This window comes from Molossus molossus, unplaced genomic scaffold (genome assembly GCF_014108415.1).
Source record: "Molossus molossus isolate mMolMol1 unplaced genomic scaffold, mMolMol1.p scaffold_m16_p_18, whole genome shotgun sequence".
Classification (NCBI taxonomy): domain Eukaryota; kingdom Metazoa; phylum Chordata; class Mammalia; order Chiroptera; family Molossidae; genus Molossus; species Molossus molossus.
The window spans coordinates 24,967,364-24,983,673 of record NW_023425353.1 but is presented as its reverse complement, the minus strand read 5'-3'; the positions used below and the strand labels follow the sequence as shown (position 1 = coordinate 24,983,673).

The window sequence follows — 16,310 nt, the reverse complement described above, 5'->3', positions numbered from 1 at the left end:
CAGCCCTAGGAACAGGGTTAAATGTAACACCTCACTCCAAATGTTCTCTACTTTCTGGAGACCGTCCCTAACACTCCCAAATGTTAGATCTTGGTAGGGGCTTCTGAATGCTCCCTGACCCCCCAGCCCAGCCCATCCATACTCACAGCCCACAAGGAAAGGCGCAGGAGAGAGATGAAGAGGGGCGTCCGATCCCAGCCTGAGATACAGTGTACCAGCAGCCCGCTGTCATCTACTCAGGAACCACGGAACAGAGGCCCAAAAGAGAAGCAAACACAACTGATGAGAAGGAAACCTGTCACCTCCTTGGCCTGGTGTGAGAGCCAGGCCACACCTAGTCTCCCTCTTCCTGCTGGGCCTCCCCAGATTCTTCTCCAATCTAGCTCTACAAAGGGGTGGGTGGTGGGTACCCATCAGCCTGCAGCATCTCTCTCTTCTGCTACAGTTCTCGGTACTTTTCAGGAAGCAGTGATGCCTGGACAGCCACCGCCCAGCATTTCTCAGGAAGGGTAGTACAGGTATTTTAGGGGAAGACAGTTCACTGAGCAGGGCTGTCCCAAGAACATTTAAGATCCTTTGCTAACACCCACCAAATTCTATTGGCCCTTCCCTAGTTCCTAAAACACTGAACTCTCCAGAAGCCCCGTAGAGGGGCAGTACTGCCCCAGACAGAGAACCACTGCCTAGCTCCAGGGACAGCAGTGTGACTTATTTTGCAAACCTGGCCACAGTGACTGTTCAGAGATGGGCACTTGACCCAAAATGGGCCAATGAGCATAGCTTCGGGACAGAAGCAATCTTGCTTTTCTAGGGGAGTTAAAATGGAAACAAATTTGGAATGGTTGCCACCACAAAGCTAGATAATGGGTATGAGAAATGAGGAGATTCTCTGTGGTATTTGTTAGGCACCTGGCTCTGCTCTTGGGCCTTGTTGGTTATATAAGCTAATATATTTCTACTTATTCAAGGAAGTGTGATCCCACGGAATTCCTGATTGATACTGAGAAGGGTCAGCCCATCCGAGAGACACCAAGTATTACAAAGCCCATCCAATCAAAACAACCAACTGGATGGAGTGGTTGACTGGTTCTCTAAGGGCTTTTGCATGTGCCCAATAAGAAGCCAGCACTGACTTTCTCTCATCTTTCTGAATTAAAATAAGCCATTCTGGCCCCCCCACAACACTGATGCTCAAAGGTCAGCTGACTCAGTGCAGAAACATTCCGTGTGTGTGGTTCAGATAGTGACAAGTTCATAATCTTGTTTTCTAGAGTTTTAAGGACATGAAATAAAGGTACCAATGGACAAGGGAATCCCCAGATCCTTCTACCATAGAGTAAAATATACTTGTGTGGCCCCAGCAACACACATTCTCAGTGTCATGACTTGGGAACAGCCAGGAGGTCCAATGGCTTGAGGGCTCAGGCAGACTCACCGTCGCTGTTAATTATGGAAAGCAGCAGTTTCAGGTAGTTTTGTGTTTGTTGCACCAGGTCCCAACTCTGCAGGGGAAGAAAGATAAAAGAGGTCTAGGAATAAATATTTAACTCAGATTGAGAATTTGAAATATTAAAAAAATAAAATGCTAAGAGTTATTCTGGAGCAAAAAGTACCCAGGGCTTTTGGTCCCAAATCCCAGATAATGAGAGGATGCATTCCCCATGAGAGCTCCTTCCACCTCTCCCTGCACCTCCCCACGGGTCCCCTTGCTCAGTGTGCTCTCTCCCAACATGACATTGAGGAAGAAGCCATGCAGAGACCTGGGCAACCCACAGCCCCACACCCAGCAGCAGCAGTCATCTGTTGGCCTCTTCTAAGCCCTGGGCTCCCCACATGGCTCTCTAGGGGGTTACCAGAAGCAAACAAAGAGCCTTGAGCTGGTGGCCACTGTTGCCAAACAGAAGGAGCCATTCCTTCATCTGCTATCACATCAGAGAAACCAAGGAAAATATCAACCTTCTCATCAACCATGTTTCATTTGCTTTTTACTGCTATTCACTGCATACTGCCTTTTGATGAATAATAAATGCAGTCTGTTTGGCAGATAGAATCTTTTAAAACAGGAGGCTCATGAGTTGGAAGATGAAACATAGGCAAAAGCTGTAAGAAACTGGGACCTCTGTTCTAGCCCAAGAGGGCTAGGCCAGATGCTCTGAGAAACGGTCCCCTCAGAATGTGGAATCCATGGAGGGCTGGACCCAGCTCTGGCCTCTCTCCCCCGAGCAGGGGCGGCCTCTCGACCCAGCTGTTTAGCAGTGGTCCAGGGCTAGGCAGAGGGCGGAGAGTGCCGGCGAGAGAGCACTTCCCGGGGGGAGGGTGAACACGGCACCTGTAATTGGAGTGGTTTTCCCAGGAATTTAAAACAGGCTCATTTACCTGACCCTCCCACAGCCCCTGGAGCGTTCTGACCCACTTTGGCAGCTCCTGAGACGCTGCAGTGCTGCACTAATCAAGTCATTACCCGCAAGAGCACAGGGGGCCCTCCACTCATCTGGCTCAAAAGTCAGACACACCACTGCCAACAGATTTCCTCAGAGCTGGAACTCTACAGCGCGAGGGGGAGCAGGAGGCAGGAGCTATGCAGCACAAAGTTCAGGGCAGTCAGGTGGGCTGGTGGAAGGCTGCAGCAGCTAGAAGTAGGCAGGACCCAAACAAGGACCAGAACCCGCGGAGCCTCAACCCTGGGGATTATTCAGAGGGGACACTGACAACCAGGGAGAGGCAGCACATTCACAATGCGCCCAGTGCTGGGGTAGGAACCACAGGCTGGGGAGCGATGGGTTGGTAGAGACACAAGGTCACAGAGCTAAGCTGAGCTGGGGCATGAACCTAGCCCCGCCAGACTTCAAGGTTCACATTCTTAGTCACATGCTACACTGCAAGGACTTTTCCTACAATACCAAAGTAAGAAACAAAAGTTTGAGGGGATTGCAAAATGTGAGGAAGACCTGGGAAATGCACTAAAATCTAGGCTCATCTGATTCTCTTATCCGACATGTTCCATGAAAAAGCCTGTGGGTGCAGTCGAGCACCATGCCTCTGCTGTTTCTATGCCTGGACTGCTTTCCCCCAGCTGCATACTCCTCATTATCTTCTCCACAGTCGTCTTTTGTGGTCACAGGTCAACACCTTCACTATGCAGGTGATGGGTATGTAAGTGCCTCCTACACTGAGTCCAGTAAGGACAGGGACCATTCTGGCATCTCTGCATCTCTAAAGCTTTGTGATTCGGGACTAGGACACACCTGCAGAATGTTCCCTCACTGCCTATTCACAGTCCAGGGATAGCTAAGGAGAAGCAGACACTGGAAGTGGTCTCAGAGCACAGAAAGAAAAAGTAGACCGCTAAGGGAGTCAATGTGGTCACAGGGAGGGCAGTAAGACCCACAGGTACACCACAGGTGCTCTCCCACTTGTGGACATTACTGAGGGGCTTGCGCTGGGACCCAGCGGTGAACAATGGCCTCAGCCCTCACGGGACTGCAGGAGAGGGAAGGCAAAGTGAATGGCCGCAAGTGTACAGACTAAAAGGAGACCTCTAGGATGCTGTAACTGTGGGATCAGCCTACCCTGATCCATGGGAACCATTAGGGAAGGGTTCTTAGAGGTGGTGATACATATATAAGAAGAGGGGAGGGAAAGTAGGTAAGTATTTCTGGCTGAGAGAACAGCATTTGCAAACCTAGAAAGTATCTTCCCTAATGGGCTAAAGGGAGGCCCGTGTGGCTGGAGGAGAGCATGGCCAGTCACAAGAACAGGGCTGGGACGTGGGGAGCTGGGTGGGCCACATAAGGGTCCTTGGACTAACGTCAGTGGTGGGTTTTAGGGAAGGGGATGGCAGTGATGACCTTGCTCCATGATCTGAGTACTGCTATCTGCAAGGCCCATTCAGGTGCTTTACATTCACTGCTTCCAGTTACCCCTCAACGTGCCCCACGTTCAGATACGAGAGTCACTGATATCGCAGTGGCCTGGACTAGGCTAAGAGATGAAGGCAAGAACTGGAGTTTCACCAGAGATTTTAAGAACTGATGGGACCTGGCAATAGATGTGGGGCAAGAAAAGCAACCAAATTACAAGTCTGAGCATCTCGAGGGCCTGGCGACATGCAGGTTGTGGCCAATTCCATTTGAACAGCTTGAGTGGCTACACAGAGGGACATTTACCAAAAAGGCCTGGCCTGGGTAACCTGGCAGTGGGCTAATGAAGTGAATGATGAATGAGATCACCTGGGGAGATGAGAAGTAATGGAGAGTCCTGGACCCCCATCCTAAAGGGACTGAAAGGCCAGAACCCATAGCTCGCTGAGGAGCAGGATGATAGGGGGCTCAGTGAGACCAACCATTTAAGCAACTGAGGAGGCTAGAATTATGGGAGGAAGCCCTGCCCTTCTACTTCTGTGCCTGGAACGTTTTTAGTGCTCACTCCCTTGAGTTAGCAAGCTAGTAGCCTAGTTCTTAATTATCATCACTAAAATCGGTCTGGCATTTCAGTTAAGAGGACACTTTCACACAGTAATCATATTTGAACCTCGCCACAATGCTGAAATAGTTATCAACTCCACGTTCAGAGACAAGTGAGGTCATTTGCTCAAGGCCACAGAGCCTTGCAAGAAAGGCTGAGCAAGCTGGGGCCTAGATCCAGGGCTTCTATCAAGCAGAACAATTCACACACACAGGACTCCTTTCTAGAGAGACAAACGTCCTTAGCAGTGTCAACATATCGAACCCCTATAGTGGCACCTTATGTGGTGAGTAAGTAGTCTATCAGATCTAGTTTGTATCTACATAAGGAGAAAGAATGTGCCAGAATGAAGAACTAGTGTGGTTTGGGGTAGGGCCTACTTAAGACCTCTGCACATATTAAGAAGGAAGCCTAGCCCTGGCCGGTTTGGCTCAGTGGTTAGAGCACTGGCCTGCGGTCCAGAGACCTGGTTCGGTTCCTGCTAAGGGCGTGTACCTCGGTTGCAGTTTGTCCCTGGCCCTGGTTGTGTCATGCGGGTGGCAACCACTCGATGTGTCCCTTTCACATCGATGTTTCTCTCTCTCTCTCCCCCTCCCACTCTATCTGAACACAAAATGGAAAAATGTTCTTGGGTGAGGATTTAAAAAAAAGGAAGCCTATAGGTTCGTTTGGACACTCAATCTGTCTAGGTACAGCCTACGACTTGAGTCCAGGCAGCAGGCTTTTGGGGCACAACAAACACCAGCCTGCTCTTCTTCCTAACACTCCCGCTCTTGTAGGAATAGCTGCATGGAGGCCTGGTGCACTTTAACTGATCCACTCGTATAGTCATGGAGCGTCTGCTCTGTGATTAGGAGCTGGATGTATAAGATAAAACTAGGCGAGCACAGCCTCTACATTTACAGACCACTTGCTACCAGGAAAACAAAGTCCAAGGTCATTTGGGAGTACACAGCTGCCTAACAGGTGGGCTGAGCCTCTGATAGACAGACCTCCAGGCTGGATGGGAACTGTCCAGGGGTAACTGGAAACAGTGAATGTCCAATTCTGGGGGTGGAGGGAGAGAAGAGGGAAAGAGGAGGTTTTTGAGGTATTCACTGGCTTGGCCTTTCCAGCTCTAGGCTGTGTTTCTGTGCACAGGCCGTGGTTCCCCATCTTTCTGGAGCTCAGTCTGGAGACGGGGAAGCAGGTCTCTAAATCAGTGACCACAGCTCAGTGGAATATTCCATGACAGATATGCTTAGGGGTCAACGGGAATGTAGATACAGGCACCTGAACCTCCAGGTATGGGTAGAGGAGACATCAGGGAAGCCTTCCACGAATGGACACCCCAGCCAAATCCTGAAGGCAGAGTGTCAGCCAGATGAGAGGAGGCCAGGAGGTGGCAGCCCGGCAGAGGGAACAGATATGGGAAAGGTGGTGGGAGAACAAAGCTACATGTCCTGGCTGACGCAAGTGGCAAGGAGACTGCAGATAGCGTCTGGGCTTGGACCATGTACTAAACACAGTAGAGAGATGGATCCACCCAGCAAGACTGGGGGTGGGGGTGGGGGCTCCTCCATGGGAGATGGTGACAGAGAGGAACATAATGGAAATAATTTTAAAGTTTCTATAATCAAATGAGGTCAGGCAGCTCTGTATTTCCTCTGGCAGAATGCACATTTAAAAAGAAAAATGAAAAAAAGTCACTAAAGCCCAGAGCTGGAAAGCAGACACCATGAGGTCCTTTGGAAACAGAACCCCCTGGTGGACACAAATCTTTGAGTGAGTCCCGTTCAGAAAGCCTGGATTTTCTGGGCCAACAGCAAATCAGGAGAGAGTAAACAGAGAAGCATTTCCCCCTTTCCTAGGCTGTGAAAGGTTAGAGGGCACCAGCCAGGCTTTCAGATATCTGCGTGAGGAACCTGTGGGACAGGCACAAAGGGTCCCCTTGGCCCCTTCCCTTATTCGGCCCTGCTCAAGTCAGGCCCCTCACCTGATACTGGCTCCAGTCAATGTTTAGAGAGCAAGTCAGGAACGTGGGGATGCTCAGTGGGGCATCGACGTAGTCCTGGGGATAAAAAAGACACCTGTGAGATGCGGGCTGGCCACCAGCAGAAGCCATGGCGACAGGGCAGGTTGTGGCCCTGAAGCTGCAGCTACCACAGGCAGCCAGGACGTCCCCCCAGTGCTTGCCTTCTCCGGGCCAGATGCCTGTGCTGCCCTAGGAGTGCAAGCTGAAAAATGAAAGGGAGCAGATACTGCTGCTGAGAGGAGCTTTTCAGTTGGCCATTTGACTGTTTACTGTTGAGACAGATGTGATCAACCTGTGTTCAGCCTCCAGCAGGCTCCTATAGCCTGTTCCCATCGACTGGGGAAGGAATAAAATACTGGTCCTGCCCTCGACACAGATGGTGGAACAAAGAGGAAGGACTTTTCCTATCTTGTCCCTGAAAACATCTTTATGTATTTATTAAAAAAAATTTTTTTTTAAATCCTCACCCGAGGACAGTTTCCTATTTGTTTTTGGATAGCATGGCAGGGAGGGAAAGAGAGAGGGAGAGAGCGAGAGAGACATCAATGTAAGAGACACATTGATTGGTTACCTCCAACATGACCTCAACCAGTGCCGGGGATCGAATCTCAACTGACGTACTGACCTCGACTAGAATCAAACCCAAGACCCTTGGTCCTTGGGCTGATGCTCCAACCACTTGAGCCAAACCAGCCAGAGCCTGAAAACTCCTTTAAAGAAAGGGAGAAATTAGCCCTGGCCGGTTTGGCTCAGCGGTTGGAGTGTCAGCCTGCGGACCAGAGAGTTCCAGGTTCAGTTCCCACTAGGCCCTAGCAGCTATGGGCACCTACCAAAAAAAAAAAAAAAAAGAAAGGGAGAAATTAAAGGGGAAAAGGAGCCCTGGCCAGTTTGGCTCAGCGGTTAGAGCGTCGGCCTGCGGTCCAGAGAGACCCGGGTTCGGTTCCCGCTAAGGGCACATACCTCGGTCACAGTTTGTCCCCGGCCCTGGTTGGTCGTGCGGGTGGCAGCCACTCAATGTGTCCCTTTCACGTCGATGTTTCTCTCTCTTTCTCCCACCCACTCTATCTGAAAAAAAAGTGGAAAAAATCCTTGGGGAAGGATTTAAAAAAAAAGGGGGGGGGGGAGGAAAGTATATATGATGAGAATGTAAACATGTATATACAAGAAGTGGGAAAGAAAATAATGAGACTATTCAGGGAAGAGAAGAGAAAAAAAAAAGGGTAGTAGTTTTCTCCAAAACAATCACTAGCTGTTTTCCATGGTCTCCCTTTACAAAGAAACATAACACCCAAGATGATGAATGTTATTGTTCATACCTGCTTCCAGTTAAAAATGAGCCCTTCAGCCATGTAATCCCGATCCTTATATTCCTTGAAAAATTCACAGCCTGGAAAAAAAGGGCAGAGTTATGATACCAATCTTTCTAGCCCAGTCTCCTGAGATGTCCCTGAGTACTGTAGGACCGAGGGGGCCACCAGCTCACACACTTCTCCATACTGGTAGGTCCCAGATGAAGCCACAGTTGACATGGGATTGGGGGAAGGGAACTAGAATGGGCCAGTGAGAGACAGGGAACAAGGTTCCAAGTAGTCTGGTTTCTAATTACATGTCTTCCCGAGGACCTGGACTTGCCTGCACACCTCTCTGTACCTCTCTCCATCTGTACTCACTGGTTATTGGTCACTTCTCCCTCATTTCAGGTCTCTTTGTCCTACATGCCCCTGAAGTGTCAACAGCTAGCAAACAAAAAGCATGGTTTATAATCTAAGCCCTGTCAGCACTATCTCGGCAATTTACGTAGTTACAGAAGACCACTCCCCCTCCACTCTACTGCCAACCCTGCAGGTTTTCAGTGAGGACTAAACACTGTAACACACTGGAAAGGACCATGGGCAGTGCCTGAAATGTGACAGGTGCTCAAGAGACAGGTCCATCTCCAACAAACCTGGCCAGGAGGTACTTTTCTGTATCATTCACTGGAAAAATGGTAAGAAACTCTACTAGGGTAAACCCTCAGGAATATAGAGAGGAAAAGTTGAGAGCAAGGGGCTTAGGCAAAATTCCCAGCTTCAAACCTCAACTTTTCCCTTAGCTCTGGGACTGCAACCAATTGTTTCCATTCTCTAAGCCTTGATTTTTCTCATTTGTAACATGGGCAAGGGTAAAATGAAGTAACACATATAAAATACCTAGCCCAGTACTGGCACAAGTGGCTTTCAAATGGCAGCATATTATCATCATGCTGCTGCCACAACAAGAGCCCAGTGCCAGCCGGCAGCTTCTAGTCAGCTGCCTGGCTCAGAACGAGGCTTGCTCTCACACCATAGCACAGTGAGCACCCATGCGCTGCCGTGGCTTCAAGCCACAGGATGGGAGAAGGCACTTTAAGAGTAGCTTCTTGCAGTTATTCTCAGTTCCTCAGACAACACAAACTTTGGAGGGCACGTGATTTTGGTAACAGGTCTGTTTGGTGAGGTCCCCAAAGGCAAAACAGTGGTTCAAATTCTGTGGAAGTGGCTACAAGCCAAAGATATTCCCATGGAACTCTCCAGCAACTCTTGGGCCAACTTCCTGTCTGAGGTAGCCCCAGGGAAGAAAGAATAGGCTCCTTTGGAGATGAAGGTCTGGAGACACAGCTCAGATGTTTTGTAGACTTGACTCTCATTCCACACATACTTTTGCCCTCTAATCCCCCAAACCTCACTCCTAACTCAGAATTCAGGAAACAACCCTCAGCTCTAACACTTCAGCCTATTCCTGGGTGCCTCACTGGGAGAAAGAAGAAATATAAATATCAGACAGAGGTCCTGAGCTTATGAACCCAGGTTTAGAAGACATCAATTATCTCTCAGAGCTCCTGTGAAGTGCTGTTTTTCCAAAATCGAGCTACTCAAATTAACACTGCAGGCTCTAGGATGAGCTCTGACCAGCCTATGATGCAGAAGCAATTTTTTTGTGAGAAACAAACAGAATTAAAATAGACTTGGTACCCAGGGCAATCTCTAACATTCATCACCTGAACAGGCTTTTGAACCTACTGAGAGGCAAGAGAAATGGGACCAAAAGTGGAGTGGGAACAGCCACAGTCAAGGAGGAAACAAATTAGACTCAAGCTGGGAGTTTTTGGTCCCATCTATTTTGGTCCCTGAAGGAAGTGCTCCCAGAACACTTCCTATTTTCAAGGGTCTAAGCCCAAGTTGGCTTGACAGAACTAGAACTGATACCATCATAGTTCCGGTCTGGGCTTCCAAGTCATTAGAGGTCTCAACTAAGACCCCTTGAAAGCTCAGCAAAGTACATTTCATGACTTGGTTTGAATAATGGTAATTTAAAAAAAAATTTTTTTTTCCTTTTATTGATTTGAGAGAGAGAGGGAGAGAGAGAAAGAAACATCGATGAGAAAGAACAGTGATTGGCCGCCTCCTGCATGCCCCCCATTGAGGATCGGGCCCACAACCCAGGCATGTGCCCTAACTGGGAATCGAACTGGTGACCTCTTGCTGCATGGGTCAATGCTCAACCACTGAGCCACACCGGCCGGACAGGATAATGGTAATTTTGTTTCTTTTCCTTTCTATGAAGTGATAAGGCATGCGAATAAATTCAAGAACATAAGTACAGAAATGAAAAGTGCATCTCCTGTCCTCTTATCTACACGTGCAATGGCATCGCTCCCACCCTTGGCTTTATTTTTATTAATCCCTCCCATCCTAACCTCAATACATAAACAACTATCAAATGTAGGATATAAACATTATGGGAAAACAGGGCAAAAATTCACAGAGTGTATCATCTTACAATTTTAGCAAGTTTCCTTCTCAAACTTTTGTGTAGGCACTTTTCCCCTTAGGTAGTTGAAACTGTACTACAGTTGTCCCTCCTTATTCATGGAGGGATATTCCAAGACCTCCACTGGAGGCCTGAAACCGCAGGCAGTACCGAACCCTATATATACTGTTTCCTATGCATATATACACTTTACAGCTTTTCTTGGGCATATCTGCATTGACAGTGTCACCACTCATGCTTCAAGACCACAGTTAAGTAAAATAAGAGTTACCTGAACACAAGCACTGTGATACCATGACAGTTGATCTGATCCCCAAGGTGGCTACTACGTGGTTAGTGGGCAGGTATAGCATAAACAATGTGGATAAGCTGGACAAAGAGATGATTCACATCCAGGGTAGGATGGAGAGGGACAGTGTGAGATTTCATCACACTACTCAGAATGGCATGCAATTTAAAATGTATGAACTGTTTGTTTCTGGAATTTTCTATTTAATATTTTCAGACCTTGGTTAACCACGAATAACCAAAACTGAAGAAAATAAAACCACAAATAAATAGGGACTACTTTATATAATTTGGAATCCTGCTTACTATCTTAAGCATTTTTCCATGTCAAAAAGTTAAAGCGTTTTGCCCTGGCCAGTTTGGCTCTGTGGTTTGATCCCCGGCCCCAGTAAGGGTCATGTGGGAGGCAACCAGTGGATGTGTCTCTCTCACACAAATGTTTCTCTCTCTCTTCTCTTCCCTTCCACTCTATCTAAAAATCAATGGAAAAATATCCTTGGGTGAGGATTAACAACAACAACAAAAAAGAGTAACTGAGTCAGAGTGTTAACATTTTGGGAGTCTTATAATAAGTTGCCGAACTACAGCAGAAAGGATATTGTGCTATTGTTCTGGAGCAGTGGTTTTCAAAATATTTTTTGTAATGGAGTCCTACTTAAAACCTAAATATAAACAAAGAAAGCTATGCCTGGTTTCTCAGGCAATGCAGACCTTTCCAGTTCTGTAGGGCACTTGTCTTTGAAGTACTCCCAGAACATCTCCTGGGATTCAAGAGCCTGGTGTGAAGACCAGATGTACCTGACAGCTCCAGTGTGGACACCTGGTTGACACACTCCTGTCTGATGCCGCTCTGATGCTGTCAAGCTCATGGCATGATCAGTGTGGTCTGCTTCTGCCCAGAGTGGCTCATAGGAAAGAGGAGCTTCTCTAAGCCTTTCCTCCCATGTACTGTTGTTTGGTCTGGTGTTTACCAAGCACCTGTCAGGGATGGGTCTTGCACCTTACCCTGAAATAAGCACCATTCTCTTCATTTTATGGAGGATGAAACCAATGCTCAGAGGGTAAAGGGACTTGTTCAAGGACACACGGTGCTACAGCTGGGACTCAAGCACTACTCTACATGGCACCGAATGCTAAGCTGGCAGAGTAGTGAAGAGAGACTCTGGTGGAAGCCACTGTAAGAGTAGCAGGCTATCTGGGGTCACCAGCTCACACTGACGAGCATACACTCTCCTGGCCAGGCACTAGATGAACTTGCAGTTCTAATGAGAGGGCCTCCTGGCTACAAAGCAACCTGCTGTCACCGGCCTGCTCCTGCTTTTGGCTATGTGGTTCCAAGATGAGAAGACAAGGTCCAGTACAGGACTGAAGGCAGATGCTGGTGCTAAGAAGCAGGAGAGATGTTTCAAGGAGAAAGAGTATACTTCCTGCTGTTTGTTGACAAAGTCTTACACTGCTGTTAGGGCTCCTTGGACACCCTTGCTGAACAAACAGGTGTTGCCAGGTAACTTAAATGTTACCAACTAGACCAATACAGCTTTAGTATCCAATGCAGAGAATACCGCCCTGGCCACATGTGGCATATATGTCTGTGAGCTGGAGACAGATGCAGCCAGCTCGGTGCACACCAAAGTGCTCTGAGATGTGGGGAGGCCACCAGCAACTATGTCCAGCTGGGGGCAGAGCCATCATATTCTCTTACCACCAGAGCGGACTTGCCTGAGGCCATTTCAGGCATGCAAAAAGGTTCACATCCACTGCGGTCAGACTAGCATTTGTTGCTGACCCAGTACTCATAATGTCACTTTATACTTTACCTGCACAGAGCACTTTGACAAATATGATCTCATCTAATCTTCACAACAAAACCCTGAGCTAAGCTGTTCTCAGTTCCAAATGACACCTGAGAAAACTTCAGGCTTGGAGAGGTGAAGTAACTCGTTCAAGGTTGTGGTCGTGAGTACCCAAGCCAGGACTCAGTTCCGGGACTGGCGGAGAGGAAAGCCTGTACCCTGAGTGTGAAAGTCCATGACGGAGCCACAGTGTGCTCTGCTGACTGGCACAAGATCCTCCGGAAAGCTCAGGGACACTTATGTACCTAAGGCCAAAAGGCCTACAGAAGGCCTCTGAAAGCCCCCGTCTTCAGAAGCCTGTCACTTGTCTAGACCCTGAAAAGAGCTCCCTACCTGGATACGGGATGGAGAGGAGAGTGAAGTCGGCATAGCGCTGGGCTTTGTCCACCTTCTCGGAGGAGGTTACACTACAAGACAGGACACAATGTGTTATGACATCACAACACAGGCGCACCATTCCCCAACGAGTATTACAGGAACTTAAACAAACCTCTTGTAAAGAAACTGCTCTTCAGAGTTACAAATGATTCCCTTCAGCAGTGTTGACTCTGAACAATTAAGAAATGTAGGTGCCCCCTACCCTGACTTATCAATGAGAGTTACTGTCCCTCTAACACTGCAGAAACCACAATCAGAACCTAAGTTTGCAGAACAACCTTCCACGTAAGACACACCACCGAAGGCAGCACAGCCAATCTGACCTGGAGAGTGCAGTAAGACGAGAGCCAAATGACCCTGGGGGCTCTTGCCTCAATACTCACTGAGGACATTCCTAAACAGGGGGAACAAACAGCATCTGAAAGGTAAAGGTTTAGGACTGTTCTGACAGATGAAGGAGAAAGGGATAAAGGCCTATTCAGATATCTGCAGATAGCTGAACTGTAACTTAGCCTTAGATGCCTTATTTCCTAGGACAACCTCAGCATAATTAAAAGTCAATATTACAGCCCTGGCCAGTTTGACTCAGCGGTTAGAGCATCAGCCCGCGGACCAGAGAGTCCTGGGTTCGGTTCCCACTAGGGGCATATATCCAACAACAACAACAACAAAAAGCCAATATTATAAAAATATAAATAAAATTTCAGAAAATTCCCTACAATTTCATCACCCTCACCCAGGTTCCATTTTTTCAAGTTTTGCCTTATCACATGAAGATGTGGTCCAAATGTGAAGTAAAAATTGAGTATACACTGATTTTTGTTTTTGTTCCACTACAAAAAAGACTCTAATCTACCAGAGATGGTGAGGACTTGGAGCCAAAGGAAAACCTTCAAGGGTGTCTAAGAAGAGGCAGCAGCAGAGCACAGGTTAGAGACCCCTGGCTCTTTTGTTACCATCTGGATGACCTTGAGCAAGTAACTTACCTCTCTGTGCTTTAGTTTCTTGCCTGTAAGATGGGCAACACTAGAACCTGTCCTGTAGGGCTATTTGAAGATACAATGACAGAAAGCCCTTAGCACAAGGCCTGGCACGTGATGAGCCCTCAGAAACTGCTATGTCCTACTACCAACCCGAAAGCCTGCGAACACATCGCCTCTGCCCATTTCATGGCGGGTGCCCTGTACTTACTTCATGCCAAACTTCACCTTCTTGTTCTCTACCATCAGGTCACAGATGTATTTGACCGACAGGTACCGAAGCAGCTTGATGTCATAGCCTCTGACCTTATCAAAAAGATGTGTGTCGGAACTTCTGAAAAAAGAGCCTAGAGTGAGAAGTTGCACTGCACATTCATTCAGGAAAGTTTGGGGGGTGGGAGGAGTGTTCAAGGAAGTACCGATGTCATTGAAAAGAACTTGCTTCCCTTCTTCAGAAGATGGAAGAGGGGGAGACAGGAAAACTGGTTCTAGAAAAGGTGCACAGAAGGTGACTTTCTAAGAGATCACCCTTCCTCTAGGATGCATTTCAAAGAAGCAATTTGCAGCCCTGAACCAGAAAAAGGCTTTTTGGCCCAGCTTAACATTAAGCCAGAAGACTCAAGATAATCTCTGAGTTCTAAAAAGCAGCAAGCTGTTGGCTGGCTGATAGAGTCTTTGAGATTCCATTAGCGTTTATATCCCTCCACCTTTATGACCATTTTTAGCCATGGCTTGTTCATAACTTAACAGACTGAAATTCTTGATGGGAGATGGGCTTTTTAAAGCTATCTTATAAACTGATTGTGAAATACTAGCAAGTGAATTCCTTCTACTTAGCAGGCCTATGAAGTGAGGAGAAAGATAAAATCTTCCTAATCCCCAGAATGCCTGTTGATCAGATACACAGATTAAGGCAAAAGCAGACTGGGTCAACAGTCGCCATTAACTTTTTTTAATGCTCACAGCTCAGCTGTCCCTAGCAATCTCCTCGCAGTGTATGCTGTGGAAGACGCCTGGCTGAGGCAGAGGTCATCTGGGCTCGGGAGAACAGCCAAACATTCCTGAGCACACGCCAGAGCTGCTGCTGCTCTTGGAACTCACAGGCAGAACCCCAAGCACAGTGTGATGCCTTCCAGGGACTGAGCCATGATTCGGGACAGCTATTCTTACTAGGGTGCTCACAGGCATTCCAGAGACACTTGATACCAGTTAAAGCATGTGGTACAGACCGTGCAAAGGAGCTTTTGCAAAATAACCCATAGTGTTGTTTCCTAAAAACATTTGGTAAGAAGGTACGAATAGTGGCTTTCAGGGGGCCTAAGATACCTATTGGTATCAAGCACTCTTACGGCGCCAGTCATAGCTATGGAGCTTCTCATCTCTCACGTGGGTACTAAAGCCCTTGCCTCAGCACCAGGCGTGCTGTGTGTCACGGGGCAAGCAAGCTGGCCGGCCTGACCCTGGAAACTGTAGGGCTCAGAGACACACACAGATGCCTGGGCCTTGTCTCAGACTGTGGCAGCAGGAACCCCAGGGCTGGGACATTATCCCTGGGATCCTGACGTGCAGCCAGGGCAGAGAAAGGCTGCTCAGGTATTCCATAAAAACAGCTTTGGTGCAAAGCCATGTAATGAACTTCAACAATTCTATTCCATGGACTTGGCAGTGGGAGGAAAGTAGCCAATCCACTAACCTGGACCTGGATGAATTTGAATCAGTATAAAAATGGGAGGAAGCTTCTGGCTCCAGGAGAGCGGCACCGTGAATCAGTATAGAAATGGCCACGACTGGTCAGACACCCGATCCCAACTCAAGCCCAAATCCATAACAACCTGGCACTGACCTAAGAGCACAGTCCTCCTCTGTGATGTCCTCTGCATCCGCCCAGGCATCGTCTGCACCCCCTACCAGAGAAACCAGTCTGTTAGCACGAAGGTGGTGGCATGGGGCTCCACCCAGGGGCATCCCCATCAGCTCCATCCCTGCCAGCAGCCCTTGTGTCTTTTCAGCACCAGATGCCCCATATGCTGCCGGTCTTCTATCCCAATCATCTCCTTGGGTAATAAAAGAAGGCCCTAGTCTCTCCCCAGCTTCCTCCCACCCTCTACCTAAACCACTGTGGCTGGGAGTGGTTATTATCTATGACTGGGCTCTTGTTCTTAGTCACAGAGGTCACGGCTTAACACTCACCTGAGAAAATATAGTTGTAGCCAGTGCGTCCATACAGCTCCCCCCATCCAGCCAGCGTGGCTGACCTGCAAATGTGCTGGGTGAGAAACAGAAGATATTAACTAAGATATGACATTGTGTAACTTTAAGGTGTAAAACATGCTGATTTGATACACTTATATACTGCAAAATCCACCATAGTGTTAGCTAACACCTCCATCATGTCACATAATCAGTATTTCTTTTTTGTAGTGTGAACATTTAAGATCATCTCTCTGTGGCCCTATTTGGGTAGCTCAGTTGGTTAGTGTCGTCCCTACACACGAAGGTTGTGGGTTCAATCCCCAGTCAGGGCACATACAAGAACCAACCAAT

The 16,310-nt window shown here is 48.0% G+C and overlaps 1 protein-coding gene across 3 annotated transcripts in view; it reads right to left on the bottom strand.

The window, feature by feature from the left end:
* Window positions 1–16,310, bottom strand: part of MTMR14 (myotubularin related protein 14) — a 52,878-nt gene that overhangs the window by 20,391 nt on the left and 16,177 nt on the right. For all 3 annotated transcript variants that reach the window (XM_036266366.1, XM_036266367.1, XM_036266368.1), the window contains exons 4-11: window positions 15,957–16,032; window positions 15,610–15,670; window positions 13,978–14,100; window positions 12,742–12,815; window positions 7,795–7,865; window positions 6,440–6,514; window positions 1,436–1,502; window positions 147–232 (exon numbers count right to left, since the gene is read on the bottom strand). In XM_036266366.1, coding sequence (XP_036122259.1) covers window positions 147–232; window positions 1,436–1,502; window positions 6,440–6,514; window positions 7,795–7,865; window positions 12,742–12,815; window positions 13,978–14,100; window positions 15,610–15,670; window positions 15,957–16,032 — 633 coding nt within the window. The remainder of the gene's footprint in view (window positions 1–146; window positions 233–1,435; window positions 1,503–6,439; window positions 6,515–7,794; window positions 7,866–12,741; window positions 12,816–13,977; window positions 14,101–15,609; window positions 15,671–15,956; window positions 16,033–16,310) is intronic.